At 39.6% G+C, this 20,777-nt stretch overlaps 1 protein-coding gene across 1 annotated transcript in view; it reads left to right on the top strand.

Moving 5' to 3' along the window:
* ABCC4 (ATP binding cassette subfamily C member 4 (PEL blood group)) overlaps positions 1–20,777 on the top strand; it is a 217,450-nt gene that overhangs the window by 193,627 nt on the left and 3,046 nt on the right. Inside the window, exons 27-30 of the mRNA XM_022576930.3 lie at positions 1,170–1,259; positions 3,136–3,308; positions 3,744–3,849; positions 10,176–10,310. Of these exons, the coding sequence (XP_022432638.1) occupies positions 1,170–1,259; positions 3,136–3,308; positions 3,744–3,849; positions 10,176–10,310 (504 nt within the window). The remainder of the gene's footprint in view (positions 1–1,169; positions 1,260–3,135; positions 3,309–3,743; positions 3,850–10,175; positions 10,311–20,777) is intronic.

Consider the following 20,777-nt stretch of genomic DNA (forward strand, 5'->3'; position numbering starts at 1 on the left):
ATAGTGTCTTCAGTTTTGGATTTTGCTTAGGCGTGCATCTTTTCCGTGGCACACCCTGTGTTTTCATGCATTTCTCTCTCCCCAGGCTTAAAACTAAGACAATAGGGAAAGAACGGACTGGAGTCTCTCTGAGTGTCATTCTTCTTGGCTAGGGAAAAGAAATGTCTGTCTTCTTTCTTCTCAGCCTTTTGTGAAGTGAGGAGGAATAGTCCAGCCCCAAGACCATTGGGCTCTTCTCTGTTGCCAATAATCTTGTGCCCTGGCTTACTAGAGCCTTCCAGAAGAAAACTTAAGTGGCCTACATGAGTTTACATACAAGATTCTCTCTTGAAACCCCGCGAGAGGCGTATATTTGCAGAGTAATTTCCTTGTGGTTCCTCCTGGAGCAGGTGAATAGGAAGAGCTATTTAAATCAGAATAGTTTCATTATGACACAGGTCACAGTGGGTTTCAGGTCATCCTGGCCTTGCAGTTAATAATGAGGTTCTGTGAGCATGTAATCCTGATGCACTGGTGAGAGAACATGGGGATCAGCTGATGCCTGATCAGAGGCCAAATCCTCATGAACCAGAGGTGCCACAGGCCCCAGTAGCTGACATTCTCTTTGCACATATGGAGATGTTCCATTCACACATGTGGAGAGATTCCCTATCCCTGAAGGCTGTTTTAGGAATGAAGAAAATATTCCAGTTCAAACGTGCAAATATTTAGCAATTCTGCTTTGAGCCACAAACTTCAACTAATCATGCTCTTGGCATTTTCCAGTATCCTACCAGGATTGGCAGTTAACTTATATAGCTCTTGATGTAACCTTCCTCAAATAATTATATCCTCTTTCCTTTTCGTTTGTTTCTGTTTAAGTAGCTATTACCAGGAAGGCATTTTTTTTAAAAACTCAAACCTTTCTTTCTCTTCTTCCGTTTCTTCTTCAGGTGATACACCTCAACACTGTCTTCTGTTATTAGTGTTCAGTGGTCTGGAAGATATTTTGGAGCACATTTTATAAAATGGAAAGTTAATAGAGATAAAATTTTGTAAAGAGGCATTTGCAACCTTATTACTAATGATTATAGTGAATTTTTCTTCGGTATTTTAATTATTTTCTGTAAGCATTCGTGTAAAATGAAAATAAGCTACAGTAATAACATTCCCTATTTTGTGGCACTTAGGAACCTGTTTTATTCACTGGAACAATGAGGAAAAATCTGGATCCCTTTAATGAGCATACGGATGAGGAACTGTGGAATGCCTTAGAAGAGGTAATTTATAAAATGTAATTAATTTGTTAACATCAATATATATGGATGGGCATTTATAGCATTGCAGGTAATTAAGGGGAGCTTATAGGTTTAACTGACTTTGTTCACCTCCTAGGAGAATACTGATGACGCGGTGCAGTTAAAATGTGTGTACTGACGACGATGGAAACCGACAACATGATGCGTCATGCTTTTTAGCATTTGCCCTAGAACCCAAAGCAACTAGATAGATTATTTTGTCCTTAGCAGAGCACCAAACTAGAAGTTAAAATTATGAGTTTTAATTCTAATAGTGACCTAGTGAATTAATTATCCTAATTACCCTGCAACATTCATCTTATTCCTCTGGTCTTAGGGAACATCTACTAAGTGGATACAATGATAGTTTTTCATTATTAACTGAAAGATAATTGAAATCATACTAATAACATGCTGTGAAGTTTTAGAAAAAAAATTGTATAAAGGTGAACTCTACATTTGGAATGTGATAATAATTATTAATTGGCAATCATGTCATTTTAATGCTGCAGCATGAATGCAGGTAACAGAACCCTGGCCCTTTTGCTCAGTTTTTATATGGATACGTTCATTTCTAGAGGATTTTCTCTCATTTGTGTAGTGTTTCACTTTGGACCACTTCTTTGAATTTCCTTACTCTTGCATGAAAAGGATTCTGAATGGTAGGGTGCTGATGGTTTGTATATTTTAATACTAATTATTCTGTGCATGTGCCCTAGTTCTGAAAATTGATTCTAAGCTACTGATGGCAGAAACTATATCTAGACTTCTAAACCATACATGGGTTTTTAATTCCTCATACAACCTAGCGCAGTCTTTTGCTTTTAGAAAGTAAACACTTAATAAACAGTTACTGAATATTTGCTTGATCTCTTCATTTCAGAGAAGTGTGGCTTGTTTATTTTTTTTTTAATTGCGTTTTTATTGTTGTTGTTTTTGTGTAAATCCCAGTGACCAATTGCTCACATTGTTGTTGTTTTGAATTTGTACGTTTTGTCATTTAGTGTCACCTCTCCAAGGTTAGCTGTGAAATCTGCAGTTTATATGGATGAGCTTGGACTCTGAGCAAGCTGATTCGGCCCTACAGTTTTTCCTGCCAGTAATTCTGGTTTCTGAAGGCAGATTCTCTTTGGCAGTTAAAAGTTTGTTTGTTTTTTTTATTTAAATCTTGTAGTACAGTTTAATCTTATAACAATCCACTGCTTTAAACACCATCTATACCCATAGTCTGGGGGAAATAAAACTTTATGTTGTGTCCTGTTTTTCATGAGTTTTCATTCACTATGAAACATTAATGAAATTGAAGTAAAATACCCTTGACTGGTCTAGCAGTATGGTGTTAAACTTGGGAAAGAAGCATCCCCCAAATAGGCTCAAGGTTTACTGTGGTACAGTTTGTCATAGTCTGAATTTTTTTTTTTTTTAAACCTTTAGACCTTCCAGCATGGTAAAGTGCTGATGAGATTATGTCTCTAGAGAACCATACTTCCCACAATAATTTAAAAAAATGTTCTTTCCCTGTAGTGTACTGACTCCTATCAGCCCTAAAGATCCTGTTTAGATCACATTGGGAGAAATAGCTTTATTTTTTGAGAGACTTCCTTAACTAATCCCTAGGTGGGGTTTCTGGTGGGTGTCATGTGGCGGTGATGGGGGACAATGAGATCTTTCTGTCCTGAGTTGACTCTACCATCTTTCTCAGTGGACGCTATGTGGAAGGAGCTCTTCCCATCACCTGGCTGTACATGTAAGATACCTAAGAAGTCCTGAGGACTTCAAAGCTCTAATGTCTAAAAGGCTTGTCTCCTTCATTAGTAGTTCATTTAGGAAAATGTCGTTCTTCTTTCTGTATCCACAGGTACAACTTAAAGAAGCCATCGAAGATCTTCCTGGTAAAATGGATACTGAATTGGCAGAATCAGGATCGAACTTTAGTGTTGGACAGAGACAATTGGTGTGCCTAGCCAGGGCTATTCTCAGGAAAAATCGTATATTGATTATTGATGAAGCCACAGCAAATGTGGATCCAAGGTATGGAGTTGAGGTCCGTGAAACTTGGAATCTGAATTTTAAATGTGGTAAATGGAAAACATTTAATGTCGCTGAGAAATGTTCTAAGCATTCTCTTTTCCCCACAGATATCTCTTGATAACATTAATTGCAGAAAACAAAGGAAGAAATCAAAACCTGTTATATGGTGGTGTTGTTACTAGGCATCCTAAGAGAGCTAGATTCCTGAATCCAGCTCCTGATAGTTTCAAGTAATTTCGAGGGAAGACTATCTTGCGTTGTTTTATGAAAAATCTTCTAAGGAGACTTTTTATACTCAGTTTTTGAAGAGCAATATTATGTCTTGAAGTATTGATTTTTTAAAACATTATAAAAATATGTGATTTTTTTTTTTTTTAAGTCCTAAGTCTGCTATTTCTGTCTTTACTGAACTAAATTCAACTTCTTTGTTTCCAGGACTGATGAGTTAATACAAAAAAAAATCCGTGAGAAATTTGCCCAGTGCACTGTGCTAACCATTGCACACAGATTGAACACCATTATCGACAGCGACAGGATAATGGTAAGACCCTCACCTGTGGAATATCAGTCATTCCCGTTTATGTTCAGTTTTGTCAGTGTATCCTTCCACAGCAAACATGATAGGAACCTCCAATAAGTTAATTTTCTCTTAAGTTTTCCTCTCATTCCTGACAGTAACTCAAGTACTTACCTACACTTTCAGAATATGCTATTAAATAATATATCCAGTAATTTCACATTTTCCTATTAAAAGTTTATTTGAAATGGTATTTTTCATTAAGATGGCCAACCACGAAAATACTCCAAACCCAAGACACAGCTTCATATTTCAGTGTTCTAGAACACAGTCATTCTTCCTTTGTCAGTTATTTTTTCAGATTTTTAGATTCCCTTAATCAAAAAATTAGCCTTTCATTTAGACTGCCAAGAGGTTGTTGGGTACGGTTGCAGAATTTCTCAGCTGTTGGGACTTTCACAAGATTTCCTGTCAGAGGGGAGTCTATGAGAAGAAAGGCCTAGTGAGAAAAAGAAAGTATTTCAACAGAACGGATTTAATTTAGGAAATTTTACTATATAGGAATTGGAGTCATGGGAAAATGAAAGTGAACACTGTGTAAGTAATGTTAGGAAGCAACTATCTAGGACAGATCTGCAGACCTAACTAGCAAGTCTCTTTCACAATAGATCTGGGCACTGCACACATAGCCGACTCCAAGCTTTGGTCTCCGTATATTTGTCTAGTATCTTCCTTCCAGATTTGATTGGCTCTGTCTTTCTTAGTAACTTAATGTTCATTTATTTAGCTTTATTTCCTTCCTTCCTCCCTCTTTTACTTTTCTCTCTCTTTGTCCTTTCCCTCTGTTGCTTGTTGAGTGTCAGTATATCTTAGGGTGTGGCTTTATAAAATGATAAGATAATCATCCCTCAAAGGAAAAACCTTTGACTGCAAATAAGCCCAAAAGAAGGCAAGTTATTTTCAGGCTAACCCCCAGCCTGTGGCAATGAGCTGCTTCTGCTCATCTTACAGATGATAACTGTTGTCACAAGGTACCACCATATCCAGCGATGCTCATTAGTGATGAAGTAAGTAGATAAAGAAAGCCTGCACAAGTCATAAGAGGCAACAGATGCAGTTAACTAGTGATTTTGATGGTCCGTACTAAGGTAGTAATATACGATCAGTAATGCCCAAAGTCCCTTGTGTCCAGTGATAATGGAGGTGTCCCTTTTGACTTCTTGGGCAGTTTCTGGAATGTCACCTCCCACGCTACTTCATGTGCATTGTCAGGTGGGATCCTCAGTGGGGGAACTGACCAGTCTGTCAGCACTGAAGCAGCGCCACTAGCCTCCCTCCGCCGAGCTGGACGTGCACAGAAATGAGCTCTGGGGAGGCAGACGACAGGAGTGGGGCATCCCCAACCAAAGGGATGCTCTGGGCTCCAAGCAGTGTGTCTGGTCATCTGGACTAGCACATCACAGTAGGAAGCAGGCCCCACCGGCAGTCTTCTGCGCGGGACCAGGTGACATTCCAAGATTGCAGGACAGTGACACTTAGAAACCAGGAACATTGTTTAGCATGGATCAGCCTTAGTCCCTCATTTTGTGTTCTTGAATGCCAGTTGGAAAAGTATCCTTTTATTTCTGTTCTTTACTTTTCGATTTGTTGGTCTCATGTCTCAGCATTGTATTTTCCAGACTGTCCCTCAAAGCATCTTTCTTCCACAAGAAATGAATGATGCTGTGTAGTTTACCTATTTCAAGCCCTTTGTCAGTATTTCGAGGCAGCAGCAGAATGGTGGCTTGATCTCCATCCAGTTCCGTTGGGGGATCCACGGAATTTAATCATTGCTCCTAAATGTAACCTGGAGATCAATTTTTGGTTTTTGGTATTACAGCATTTATGGTAGCTGGTTTCTTTTATTATCTAATTTTTAGAAAAACTGTCACCGTGGAATATAAGATGGGTTAAAGAAACAGTGAGAAGGGACAGAATTTGCAGACATGTCAGCTGGTCACTCCTAAATCTTATCCATCAGCACTTGATCCACAGGTGTGAACATCTGTATCACCTTAGCCAAGCAGCTTTGTTGCCATTATCAAAATATGTCCATTTGTTTAATGCTTTATGTACCAGTATATTCTGGTAAATTTCTAGAGTCTCAAATTTTTCTCTCAGTTTTTCTGAACAAATCCTTAACATGGTTTTACAAAGTGGTTTACAGCTCGGCCCCTCCCCACCTTTCTAGTTTTGTCTCACTGTGCTCTTTCCTTTAGAGCTAAAACCACACTGATGGTCTTTCAGTTCTCCAAATGCAGTTTTCACTCTCTCTTATAATTTTGCCCTCTCTTTTAATATTGCTGGCTTAGACTAAGGTGCTAGCAGTGGAAATGGTGAGATGGTTGGATTTGGGATAGACGAAAAAACGGAGCCAAGTGAACTGTGTGATGGATCGAACGTGGGATCCGAGGGAAGAGAGAGGAGTCGATGCTGGTTTCTGGCCTGATCGTCTGAGCGAATGGGGAAGAAGGAGTCCATTGGGAGAAGGGAAATGCAAGGGTTCTCATTGGAACCTGTCACCTCTGCGATGATGACCAACATTGTTTTCTGTGGTGGACCTTGCCCTTCACCGTGGAGCTGCCCTTCGCACTCCTGTGTTGGCAGACCTTCAGTTTAGGGCTCCCTGGTCAGGGTCATCGGTGATGTTGCAGGGAGGTCCCACCAGGAAATGTAAACATGGCCACTTGTTTACATCTTGGTCCAAGCTGGTTGCAGTTGCTGACTCCTTAGACCTCAGGGGACCCAAGAGACGTGCATCCCCTAGCTTCAGAGCTGGGGAATTGTTCTCTGTGGTCCCATCCACCCTAGGCGTAAACCTTTTATGTTGTTCTGGAGCTCCTGATTACCAGTTGGCTTTCACTTGTGCAAAAATCTCATAAATGATGTTCTTTCCCACACCTTTGATTTTTGTGGCAATTTTTTTTTGCTTGCTTGATTTAGAAATATGGGCATACCTTGTTTAATTGTGCTTCTCAGATGTTGCATTTTTTACAACATCTGTGAAGCACATGGTCTGTGGCAACCCTAAGGCAAGAAAGTCTATCGGTGCCATTTTTCCAACACATGTGCTCACTCCATGTCTCTGTGTCACATTTTGGTAATTCTCAGCACTATTTCACATTCACTGTTTCCACTGTCTTTGCGTTTGTTTTGGTGATCCGTGATCACTGATCTCTGGTGTTACTACTACGCCTTGCTGAAGGCTCAGATGATGGTTAGTGTTTTTTTAGCAATAAAGCATTTTTAAATGAAGGTGTGTATATTGTTTTCTCAGTCATAATGCTATTGTTCACTTGATAGGCTACCGTGTACTATAAACATAACTTCTGTATGCCCTGGGAAACCAGAAAATTCATGTGAACCAATTTATTGTGATATTCATATCTTTGTGGTGTTCAGGAACTGAACCCCCAAAATCTGCAAGGGATGCCTCTTCCTGTTTGCTTTTCAGGAAGCCAGTGATTGTCTGTTCCTAAAGCTTTAAGGGCATAAAGACAAGTCAATCTGCTGCATATCCTGATGTTCCAGAGGGTGGGCGGCCAGCCTCGGGGAGCGGCTGGGGAAGTGACAGATGCTAATGAAGGGCCTAACCAACAGAGTTATCACCATAAAGTCATGTAATTACAAGTGCTTAAGGTGTAATAATTACATTTTGTTGCACTGGTGAATACTTCTGCACAAAGTCGGATGGATATGGTTTTGTTTACTGTAAGTAAATTAAGCAAAAGGCTTGTTGGGAAACAACTGTGACCTAATTAATAGCTATGTTTATGTGTTGGCTCTCCAAATGGATTTACCCAGTTTGGGTTCATTAAGCACCATTAATGTGTCAGGCTAAAAATTCTATTTTGCAAAGATGTTCTCTCAATTTTAAGTTTATTCAACATGATGAAGTCATAATGACAGCTAATGGAATCTTCCTTACTTTCTCTGTTGCCACAAAACAGTGGAGCAAGACAGACAAATCAGAAATCCTCTTCCTCCTAAGACTCAACAACTATCTCTACCTTAAAGGCTTCTTCCTGTAGTTTTTAGGATTAGCTGGTTGCTTGTGACCTGTTTTCTCTTCAGCCAATAGCACAGCTTTTCCCTCCAGTCCCTGCACACTCCAGTCTTCATATCACCGTGGAGTCTCCCTAGAAGTGTGAGCAAAGGAAGCATGTGAAAATCTGCAGTTGCTCTAACAATACTGTTGCCTGTGTTCAACATATTCACTGTCTGCAGTTAGAGAATTCTTTGGAAATGGATGATGAAGAACCAACACCAGGGCCAGGAAACTTGGATTCCACCTCTTCCGTTTATAGACAGTCTTACGGTTTAATATTCTTTGCCTTTCTTCCTCAACTGAGACCTCTTTTTAGTAATGTTTTCCCAGATGAATGAAAACCAGAAACTAATTTGTCACCCCTGACAAAAAAAATTTGAAAGCTGTCCTTATGCGTAGTCATTACGTTGCTTATGCTTATAAGGGTCAAAATAGATCTTTCTGCCATTTATATTGTTGATCCTATTGTTTTTTGAGAGTGTTAATGTTTTTCTGGCTTTGCCTTTCTTAGATATTAGTCAATCCTGAGAACTACTCACCTCAGTGGAATCATGTATTTTAGACAATATGAAAGAAAATGAAAAGATTTGCTATTCATTCAAATTTTAGTAAATAAAGTAGAAAGTTGGACAAGGACAAAATATTAATAATACTTCCCCTAAAAAATATATAAAGTCTTTATAGTCAGAGAACTCATTTCCACCAACTCTGAAGTGGTGATTTTTAAAAGTTGTTGCTTTTGAAGAATGTAAAATTCTTCGTTGTGTGAAGTAATTTGATATAATTATTTACTTTGTCTTTGGCATGAGAGAGACCTATGTTTTAAAATTGCATTTTTTTCCTTCTTCACCGTCAGGAGGAATGGTTATGCTCTATAATGCTACGCATAAGTAAAATTACACATTCAGGGCATCTAAATTGGCATGCCAAATTATACGACATTTTAGTAATTACGTGGATGTAACAGATTCAGTTATTCTTAAACTCTTTTGAGAGACCTGCTGTTAGCAGTGATTCTTAGCAGTAAAAGTTTAACAGGGAAATGGCCTTTATGAGAGTTAATAAATGTTTCCGATTGAATACCCTGGGACCAAATTAACTGTTAATACCTAGATGTGGAAGAACAACCTGTGTCCTGCTTAGGGTTTCATCGTATTCTCTTACGATACATTTACTCTAAATATGATCTAAATGAAGAACTAAGTACCACTTAACATCAAAACTGTTTTCCTAGGTATGTCATTTGGGCCAATTATTTCGGATTCTTTTTTTTCCCTCTGAAACCATTAACCAAAGCCACTAATAAGTAGAAAGGCAGAGTTAAGAGCCTTTTCCTCTTCCTTTCAGTTTCCAATTAGTGGACATATTAATGAGCAATAAAATGGGTGAAAGGAAGGCAGCTGAAGAAAGAACAAGAAGCAAGGAAAGATAATTTGTGGAAACAGATTCAGATCCTTGGTAATTCAGATTGGGCTGCCCCCGTGTGCTGTGCAGGCCGTGATCACTGGAATTTGGAGCTCAGTTTCTTAATTGCTTCTTTAGACTTATCCAAAGAGAAAATTGGATTTCTGGAGATTTTCTTCTGTGCAGAGCAATCCTGCTAAAGCTGTTTAGGTAGCCACTCTTATTGCCAGCTTTTCACTCTCAGGAGGATAAGCTACTACCAAAGCTAACTTCAAGAAGCACCTTAACCTCTCTGGCAAAAGATTCTATCCCCACTTAGCTGAAATATTCCAGGGCCCTAAGGAAATTCCGGAAGCATTTACCTATTGTCCCCAAAATTGCTCAGATTCTGTGAAACCAACTCGGGCGTTCATTTGCTCTCCGCCATCAGTTTCTATGACATCACCCTAATTTTTTGCTAAATTGAGTTTGATTTCCTTGAATCAAGAAATTTCCCAGCTCTGTGTATCTGTATAAATAGCCCTCAAAGCTCAAGAGTCTGAGAGCTTAAAAGCACTAACTAATGATAACAACCGCAAATGCCCTGGGCAGCATATAAAATGCCACATTCTGCTGAGTGCCCCTAATCATAGTCTAAAACTTTCATTTTCTTCCTATAACATTATAATAATAAAAGGTCGGGTTAGGCCTTTGTCTGCCTAGTAAAACAGGGTAATCAAACCGTTTAAACACCAGCCAGGCCTACCACCCAGATAGATTCTATTCTCGCTGTCTTACCCCTTTCGGAAATATTGTCTGAGTTATAATATGTTACTGCAAAACATTGTGTGCTCATGGGCTTCTTCCTGCTGATTAACAGGTTTTGGATTCAGGGAGACTGAAAGAATATGATGAGCCATATGTTTTGCTACAAAATAGAGACGGCCTATTTTACAAGATGGTGCAACAACTGGGCAAGGCTGAGGCCGCTGCCGTCACTGAAACAGCAAAACAGGTGAGCCCGCTGCAGGGAGTTGTAATTAAGGTTCGTCTCCAGGGTTCACTCCTCAGGATCTGGCACCAGGGGTCTGGTAACAAGCACTCTGTGCCCTTTTCAATGATAAGCCTCCAGAGACAAAGCTTCGTGACTGCACCTTAAGAGTACATTGCAGGGGGAGGACACGTCTGCTGAGAATCTGCAGAACTGGTGGGGGCGGGATGCAGGACGTGTGTGCGCACGAGAGAGAGATTTCGGATTGGAGCTTCCACACGTTTGGACTCTGGGGTCAGATCTCACAGAGCACAGAACACTCATTTTGCCGACCCTTCACATTCTTACGATTGGTGCTTAGCACATTTATGATGCTGTCAGGGAACATGCAGGAGATTTGAGAGTTTGAGAAGAAGAATTGGAGTGGAATATTACGAATTGGGTCTAGAAAGATCTACCAGGGAAAGGTGTAGGTCTCTTCTGGCTTCTAACTGTAAAGAAAACTCCTACGTGATAGCTGTCACTTTCCCCCTAATTCTTCGTTGTTTAGAATTAGGTCTGGTTGCCCCCCTATGCTTCCTGTACCTTCTAGAAGATGAAATTGTCATCAGGATAAATCAAGAATTCACGGTAGCCCTAACACTGTAGTCTGAATGGCGCTTGAAGGTTTACAAAGCGTTTCCACAGGTGAGGTGTGTGGAAGCACTAAGCACTGTACATGGTGTGAGAAAGGTGCTCGATGAGTAGCATTCAGGTCACCTGGTATCTCTCTAACAAGGGTGAGGTGGTAGTATCTCATACTACAAATGTGGTAACTGAGGTCTGGTAAGGGACTTAGCCACTGTCATGCAGCCAGCTGTAATTCTCTCTGGAATAAGATAGGAGTGGGATTGATGGAAGGATAGAGGGTGAGAAGAAAGGTCTGCTGTTCTTGCCCTTTCTGATGGGTGGGTTGGGGTGGGCTGAGGCCTCGGAATGGATGTCTTGAGGCTTTCCGTCAAAACTTTACCTCCGGGTGTTAAATTATGGGTGCATTTTTCCTTCTTTATACTTTTCTGCATTTCCCAGATTTTCACTTGTAAGTCGAATAAAAGTACTCTTTCAGTATTTAAAATATCTCTTAAAGAAAACGTCCCATAACGTTACCAACAAGAGATAGAATTAGAAATTTGTATGCTCCCATTATAAGACTTCAAAATAGTAAAATAGCTTATTTTTTAAAAAGAAGGGCAAAAATGGATAAAGCCGCAAGGAGAAATAGAAAAATCCACAATCAGTGGGAGGCATGAAAACAACTTTCTATCAGATTAATAGAGCAAGAAGAAAACTAGGTCAGGATACAGGAGATCTGAATAGTCAGTCAGTTAACCAATTGGACATCATAGGCATATACAGAATACTGGATCCAACAGTTGCCAGTTGCAGCACTTCCCTGGTTGGTCCAGTGGGTGAGACTGCGTTCCCAATGCAGGGGGCCCGGGAACAGCCTGCAAGGGCCGACCAGGTTTGATCCCTGGTTGGGGAACTAGATCCCACACGCATGCTGCAACTAAGGAGTCCGAATGCCACAACTAAGAAGCCTAGGATGCCGCAACTAAGAGTCTGCATGCCACAACGAAGATCCCATGTGCCACAACCTAAACGAGCAAACAAACAAACAAAACCGGGAAAAGAAAACATGTCCCAGTATCTAAGTAATTCTATATGAAACATTTATCTGAAATGTGGCCTGAATTCTCTGTCATTGTTCTATCTCATTCCTCCTCCTTAGAAATGAAGAGCGGTACCTTCCACTGTTTATAATGTAGGAAATTGTGCTGGGTCACAGAGCTGGCTGAAGAGTTTAGGGACCACGGAAGATTGTATTCTGAACTTTTCATAAGTACTTATATTGTATGTAAATAGAGAGAAGTTGCACTTGGAGCCCTATATTTTTTAATGCATGAAATTCACAGAGCGCTTTCACCTGCTAGAGTGTCTCCCAGTCAGAGCTTCCCTCCTAACATCCAATAATTATTTGGGATTCCCTATATAACCTAGTCACAGAACAGCCAGGAATCTCACAAACCCTTTTTTCTTTGACCTTAGGCATTTCACATCAGACACATGTGTCCTCACGTGTGAGTCAAAAGTCTCCACTTAGAAAATATGTAATGATTGTATATTATCAAACATTGAGCAATGAGAAATAGATCACAGCATTTAGGTAGGTACGTAAGTTCAACACCTTCATTTTACAGGTAAGGAAGCTAAAGCCCCCTTAGAAGGAAGTGTCCATATATATACAAGTAGTGATGCTGCTACCGTGCAGCAGACACAGGATTAGAAATCTTTTCTTCCAATAAATGTTTTAAATCAAGTGTAACATACATAGAAAAATAGACATAGGTCATAGAATTAGATATCTTGTGATTCCTGGTATAGTAATCCTGCATGTACTTAAACAATATCAGGGGTACATTTGTGTAGTTCTTTATAATTTATTTTACATACTTCTGACATGTATGATTGCACTTAATTCTCATCACGGTCCTTTCTTATCCCAGGTCATGGATGAGGAGACTGGGTCCAGGGCTCACCTAAGGTCACAGAGCTGGTCCAGGGAGTGCAGGGAGTGAATTGGTGGGGGAGGCTGAGTTCCACCCTAGGCACTCTGCTCTGTGTCAAGCCTGAGAACGCTGCTCCTTTCATGTGGTAGCCAAGGCGGGGCCAGTCACCCAAGTTCACAGGGAGACAGAACATCACTCTTGGATTTCAGTCCTGCCACTGGCTCAGGTCACTTCTTCGGAAAGACATAGCAAAATAACATATCCTGATTCTCATCTCAGTTGAGTATCTTCTTGACGTTATTTCTACATATGCTTGATCCTCTTAGGAGAACAAGCTGTCAGGTTGTCAATTGTTTAAATGTGCAAGCATCAGCTATCGTTCAGAGCTGTAACACCGGGAGGATTAGCCTAAGTCAACAAGCTTTTCACTCTTAACAGAACAGAATTCATTCATTTGAAACGAAAACTCAACATCTGGGAAAACGTGCATCCAAGTCATGTTTTCTTGACTACATAGTTGATTCTCTGAAAATGGTGCACGCAAGCTGAGTCACTGTCTGATTGACCCTTTTAGATGATCCATGAGAGAAAGTACCTTTCAGATACATAAAGCTGAAGGGTACATTAGTTTGCTAGGGCTGCCATACAAAGTACCACAGAGTAGGCACCTTAACAGAAACTGATTTTCTCACAGCCCTGGAGACTGGAAGTCTGAGGTCAAGGTATAGGCAGGATTGATTTCCTCTGAGGCCTCTCTCCTTGGCTTGTAGATGCCATTTTTTTCTCTTTGAAAGAGAAAAAAGAAAGAAACATGATCTTTCGTCTGTGCGTGCCTGTGTCCTAATTGCCTCTTCTTATAAGGACTCCAGTCATATTAGATTAGGGGCCACTTATATGACTTCATTTTAACTGAATCGCCTTTATAAAGACCCTATCTCCAAATACAGTCACATTCTGAACAACTGGTGGGTTTAGGACTTGAACATATAAAATTGGAGGGGGGAGCTTCCCTGGTGGCGCCGTGGTTAAGAATCCACCTGCTGATGCAGGGGACACGTGTTCGAGCCCTGGTCCAGGAAGATCCCACATGCCGCAGAGCAACTAAGCCCGTGCGCCACAACTGCTGAGCCTGCGTGCCGCAGCTACTGAAGCCGGAATGCCTAGAGCCCATGCTCCGCAACAAGAGAAGCCACCGCAATGAGAAGCCCGTGCACCGCAACTAAGAGTAGCCCCCGCTCTCCGCAACTAGAGAAAGCCCGCGTGCAGCAACAAAGACCCAACACAGACCCAAAAAAAAAAAAAAAATTGGAGGGGACACAATTCATCCCATAACAAAGGATAAATGCCTATCATTCGTTTTCTTCTGTGATGAAGCAGACCTGATTGAGGCTTTTTTGAAGTTTCTTTGTTGCCAGTGTGTAACAGAGGTTTCATTTTATCTATTCGTTTTATCACCAGATACAACCCCAAAATTATGAAATCCTAATATCCTAGATCTAGGACCCTGGACTGGTTTGAATAGTGCAGGAGGCACTTAGCAACCTCATGACCTCTTATGTTGCCCAAGGTCTCTGAGCCTCAGGGTCCTCGCCTGTATGTAGTGCAAGGATTACAGCACTGCCCGGCTCCTTCACACTTATTACAAGAATCAGATGAGAGAGTGCTTTGTGAATATTGAGCATTTTATAAGATAAAAGTCGCATCATTTTTTTTTCAGGCTATAGATTCAACCCTTATCTCCCAATAAGAAAATGTACCCACAGTTCTTCTAAGTAGCATTAGAGACTCTAAATAATTAAATTTTATTTTTAATGATCAGTTCTTAAAGAAATGATGTGTCTCATGCTACAAAATTCAAAAACTTTACTTTTTTAGAATAGGTTTTAAAATTTTATAAATGAAATTTAAGTCACTTTACCATTCCTGTCATTACACAGCTCCTCCCCCGGGGTGGAGCTCCAGCACCATCTTTGACTATTCTCTTGACATGTCCTGTGCTTCAGTAATAATTTGTGCCAATGTGGCCTTCCTGTTTTTAAGCACAAACGATAGCTCTTCCTTACTTTTTTCATTGGATATTATATCTATGTGCATAGTTATCTCATTCTGTTTAATGGCTACATGGTATTTATGCTTTCTCCATTCCCTACTCCTCATTTTCCCTTCTAATTAATTGTTACAGTTTTATGTTTATTTCCCCACAAGAGGAGCTCTAGTTCACTTACTATTTGTATTCTTCTTTATAATTTATCACCTTCTGTTATCTTTCTTTCTTTGGTTTATTTTATTGTTGCTTACTTCCTGAATGCATTTGTTTTTATTTTTTCTTATTTATTAATATAAATATTTCAAGGCTGTGAACTTTTCTCTGAATACTGTTTTAGATATATCCTACAGGTTCTGGTGTGTAGTGCTTTCATCATAGTTAGGTTTTTTGTATAGATTCTGCGATTCTGGCTTTCTTTTCCTCTTTGGTCCACAAATTATTTGAGAAGGATATCTTGAAAACTTCCTGGGGGTTGGAGTTTTTTCATGTTTATTTGTTTCTGTTTTCCTCATCAGTCTCAGTACCTTATGATCAAAAAATGTTGTTTGTCCTGTTTCCCCCAAGAAACAATATTTCTTAATACTTTTTTTGTGTTCTGGTAAATAGGCAATTTTTGTGAGTGTTCTGTGGGTATTTAAAAAGATGGGCTATCGTCTGTTTAAGTTATAGAGCTTCATTTTTAATTAGATCTACTTAATTACATTATTTAGTTCTTCTCTATCCTTATTTATTTTGGTCCGTTTAATGTAACTTGGACTAGGTGAATTAGTCTCATGCTACCAAGTTTCACTTTGTACTTCCTGCTTTCTTTGGTTGTTATAATTTTGATGATATGACTTTTTTCAGTGCACAAATATATTCTTGACTTTTGTTATCAGTATGAATTATATTTTCTACTATTTTAAAGTGCCTTTCATTGATTCATTTAATGGTCTTGGCCCTAAATCCAATATGGTTCATAATTAAATTGAGTTCCCCTTTTCACGTTGTTTTCATTTGCCTGGTATGTCTTTGACTGTTTTTGTTTTTGTTTTTGTTTTGGCCATGCTGTGGGGCATGTGGGATCTTAGTTCCCTGACCAAGGATTAAATCCACTCCCCCTGCAGTGGAAGCGCGGAGTCTTAACCTCCTCTGGACCACTAGGGAAGTCCCAGTCTTTGATAGTCTTTTTTTTTTTTTTTTTTTTTTTTTTTTTTTAATATTTATTTATTTATTGGCTACGTTGGGTGTTAGTTGTGGCATGCGGGATCTTTCACTGTGACACGTGAGCTCTTCGCTTCATTGTGGTGTGTGTGCAGGCTTCTCTCTAGTTGTGACGTGTGGGCTCCAGAGTGCATGGGCTCTGTAGTTGTGGCGCACAGGCTTAGTTGTGTGACCAGGGATCGAACTGGTGTCCTCTGCATTGCAAGATGGATTCTCTACCACTGGACCACCAGGGGATTCCTCTGATTATCTTTTAATAGCAGATTACAGATACGTCTCTTGCAATGGCATGTAGTTAGGTTTAGCTCTGAGATTTAATCTTAGCACGTGAGGCACCTCCCCCCCACAAATATACGAGTTTAGGCCATTTACATTTATTGAGATTATAGTTACGTTTTATCTTAGTTCAGTCGTGTTCTACTGTGAGTTTTTAGTGCTCTGTTTTTAAAATTTTTTTTAGCCTGTAATTTGTGTTTCTTTGCTCATTGTTTTATGTATGTTCCTTTCATTTCCTCTAAGAATGCTTTATTTCTTATTTTTGGCTCCCCATTATGAACAATGATGTCATATCTTCCCTCTCCCCCTTCTCCCATCAGATTTTAATTTTCTTCTACTGTTTATCTTCATATCTTTAAAAATCCTTAAACCTCTATTATTTTACTTACTTGTACTAAATGATACTTTTTCCATCTCTTAGTTGGCTAAAATTTGTCCTCTGGTATTGTGTTTTTACACCTTAGTGGTTTGATTCACTAGTGGGGCTGAGAAATCCATTTAATCAGTCACGACCAGCATGCTTTAAGAAATGAAATAGGAAAGAATGGAATAGAAGAAAAGGAGCAATGTATCTTTCATAGTAATAGTAAATATTTCATGAAACTCCTTTCAGGATAGATAAATATAGATACAGATTGTGAATCTGTACTGAGACTCAAAGTAAAGTTAAGTGTATTTACTATTGTGGGTGGCAGTACAAATGAAAGGTTGAAAACAAATCTCTATACCATCATAAAGGAGGGTCATTGGAGTTAAGAATCCCCGCCTTATTGTCTATAGAGTTGACCCTTGAACAACAGGGATTTGAATTGCAGGAGTCCACGTATATGTTTTTTTTCCAGTAAATATGTACTATAATCCTGCATGATCTGCAGTTGGTTGAATGCATGATGTGAAACTGTGAATATGAAGGAGCAACTGTAAAGTTTTACTTGGATTTTCGACTATGTGGAGGGTCCCTAACCCCTACATTGCTCAAGGGTCACCTATATGAAATATTTTTATGCTACATCACCAGTTTATATTTCTGGTTATAATATTCTTGGATCACACGTCCTTTCACTTATTGTGTTGTAATCTTTGCTATAAGGTCTTCCAGCATTGTTTATTCACGTGTAGGAGTCTAAGGCCACATTGGACATAACTTGATCTTTCCTGGATACTCAGAGGATTCTTTTTCTGTTTTGAAAGTCATTTGTTTTTCCTAGAACATCACAGACTCTTGGTCACTAGCTTCTAGTCTTTTATTTTAGGGAGTTTATTTGAATTATACCTTTGAATTTGTTTTAGTTGATTGGATTCTCTTTACAAATATCTATAATGTATATATTGTCCTTTGTTTCGTAAAGCTATTATTTCCTTAATCTTTTTAAAATTTTTATTAATTTATAATTATTAGACTTGCTTTCTCAGTTCTATCCTCCGTGTCTCATATTGTTTGTTCGGTAGTGACTGATCTTTGTGCAGCCTTCAGAACTGTCATTTCTTTGATGTTTTCGTTTTTATCTTCCTTTTCACTTTGGCATCTGTCAATTCATGTCTCATCTTTTGTTGCTGTGCCGTGTTTTCCTGTACTCTCAGATCTCTGCCTCCACGGGTTGATTATTCTACTACATTTTCTTTAAATATGTAATATTATTTTTTTCATAATTTTCATCTGTTCAGTGATTACTTCTTTCATCCATCATGTGCTTATCCTGTTACTTTTCCTAATTTTTTGTTTGTGTGTTTTACAAATTCTGTATTACTTTTTTATTTATTATTATTCCTACTACTCACTTTTTAATTTCGTTTTTTTAAGACCATATATTTGCTAGATAGTTGTGGCTAGCACATCATTTCAGACTAAAGGGTATTCCCTCTGCTTAACATAGAAGCATTCCCCATGATCCAGAGAAAGAGAGTGAGTGTGAGAGAGAAATTGATAATACATATTCATTTAGCCTGTACTCCTCCCTAGCCTTCAGAGATGGGCAGTTACAATGCTGCTTGCATTTCAGAATCTCTCTTGTCCTAGGACCTTACCAGTGTTCATGCTTTAGGCAAAGATGGTGATTCTATAGGATTCCTCATGGACACCTTAGAATTCGCCAGTTAATTGGACAACTGTGCTCTCCCATGATTGCTGAGATCTGCTCTCTTTAGGTACTTTCTCTCTGTCTTGCTAGAGCCCATTGGATCCAGTTGCATAAGGCAGTCCATCTAGATATTTTGTCAGTTGTGATTTCAAATGATTCCTGATTTCATCAGATATTGGGCTTGCTTGGTTTTGTTTTTGTTTTTGTTTTTGTTTTTGTTTTTTTTTTTTGGTACATGGGCCTCTCACTGTTGTGGCCTCTCCCGTTACGGAGCACAGGCTCCGGACGCACAGGCTCAGCAGCCATGGCTCACGGGCCCAGCCCCTCCGCGGCATGTGGGATCTTCCCGGATCAGGGCACAAACCTATGTCCCCTGCATCGGCAGGTGGACTCTCAACCACTGCGCCACCAGGGAAGCCCCGGGCTTACTTATTAATCTCCCACTATCCTTGCTGTTGAGAGTGATTTCTGAGAGGATAAGGGGAGGAAAAAATCCAATATTCCGTTAAGTTAAAAGGAGAAATCGTCTCTTACTCTCCAGCACTCTTTAACTTTGATAATATATCTGTCAGTATGTCCACAAAGTTAGACCTGCTTTAAAGATGAGGGGTTTGAGGGTTGCTGGGCTTGAACTAGGGCCGTGCAGTTCAGGGAGAATGAATGGACAGATTCTTGAACCATAATTCTACATATATTGAACCATTGGTTGCTGGCCTTTATCCGTGCAGGGGAGCATTTATTGCTCTGTTGCTTTTACTAAGATCTAATTTCATGATGGTGGCTTTGTTTACAAGTTGGAGTTTAAATACTAAACTTAGTTTCAACCTACATTGGAGGAACTATAATGAACTAAACCCAAAGAAGGACAGGAAAAGGCTCAAACCCAGCACTCACTGGTCTTATGTTCTGCTTGGCCAGAATTTGAACTTTTTTGGCATTGTCTCTTTTAATCCTCATTAAAGCCATTCTGAGATGGTAGTATTATCCCTCAGATCGAGAAACTGAGGCAGAAGGGGCTAAGGAACTTCTCAAAGTCACAGGTTAGAAAGTGTTAGTAATCTTTTAACTATTTTCTGCCTCCCGGGCTACTATATTTACTGAATAAAATGTGTAGTAACTACGACCCTGCGCTTCTAGAAAGATAAAAATCAAAAGATTCACAAAAGGGCCTCCTAGATGTTTTGTTTTCATCATTTAAGCTGGGTGATGCTGCTGCTTTCTGTGGACTTAAGGGACCACGTCTCTGAGCAGCATCATAATCACACCCAACACTTAGCTCAGCGTGTTTTCAACCTGCAGTTTGTAGCCATCAATTAGTTCCTATGAGGTAAGTCATTGTCTCGTTTCACAAATGAGGCAGCTGGTGCAGAGAGAGCTTAAGTGATTTTTCCAAGGTCAGCAGTGGTCCCAGGAGAGAGAGGTGAGTTTGGGCCTCTCCATCCCAGGCTCAACCCATCCACAAGGACTCTGCTATCAAGCGTTCAGTCATCTCAACTCCCTTCATAACCCGCCCTGTGAAAAAGATGGCTTCTCTCACTTGTGCTGTCAGCCAGAGTGTAGTCTACACCATGGCAACAGATGAGGAAAAGAAAGGTCAAATCAAGGATTTTATACATAGGAAGCTCATTTTCATTATTCAGTTCCAAGTATTTCAGACCATGAAATGAAGACCATTTTGGTTAAAAATTGCTAATAATAAAAAATTTTTAATAAAAAATTACACTGAGAAAGGGGTATGGAGAAAGGAACCAGGTCGATGGGGGAGGGGTGGCTGTCAGGCAGTAGGAAATGAAATTAATTCCCTTCTGCTCTTCTGGCTGTTTTTTCTTTCACCAACAGAGTATATAAATACTAACCACACAAGTATGGCTATTTAAAAAAAAATTGAGGAGGGGGATGAACTGCAATTAGCTCCCCCAAAAGCTTTATTTTTAAATCCTTGCATTATAATGGAAATAGCCTCGAATTTCATCCAGTCGGATCCAAGCATTCTTGGAGAAATTCTTATTTTTCTCCTTTTAAGTGACATTTTAATATACAGCATTTCATATGTAGCGCTGTTTTGGGGGTAGCAAGTATGCAAGCAATAAGAGAAAAAGAAAGTACACATAATATGAAGGTAGGTGTCTCATAGCTTTTCCATTTCATATGTGACGTCCACTATCTCTCATGATAACTTTGTTGACAGCACCCACAAATGTACTTGGAGTCAGGTTTTGTAAAATAGATCTGAACTCATATGACTAAGCACCTCAGCACGTGACACGAGCAAGCCTCAGATAGATGGTACATTTTCTGTTTTAAAGACTCAAACAAAACTTTTCACATTCTTCTTTGG

The sequence above is a fragment of the Delphinapterus leucas genome, chromosome 18, assembly GCF_059928025.1.
Source record: "Delphinapterus leucas isolate spDelLeu-1000000601 "Yukka" chromosome 18, BTC_Dleu_Yukka2, whole genome shotgun sequence".
NCBI classification, from domain to species: Eukaryota; Metazoa; Chordata; class Mammalia; order Artiodactyla; family Monodontidae; genus Delphinapterus; species Delphinapterus leucas.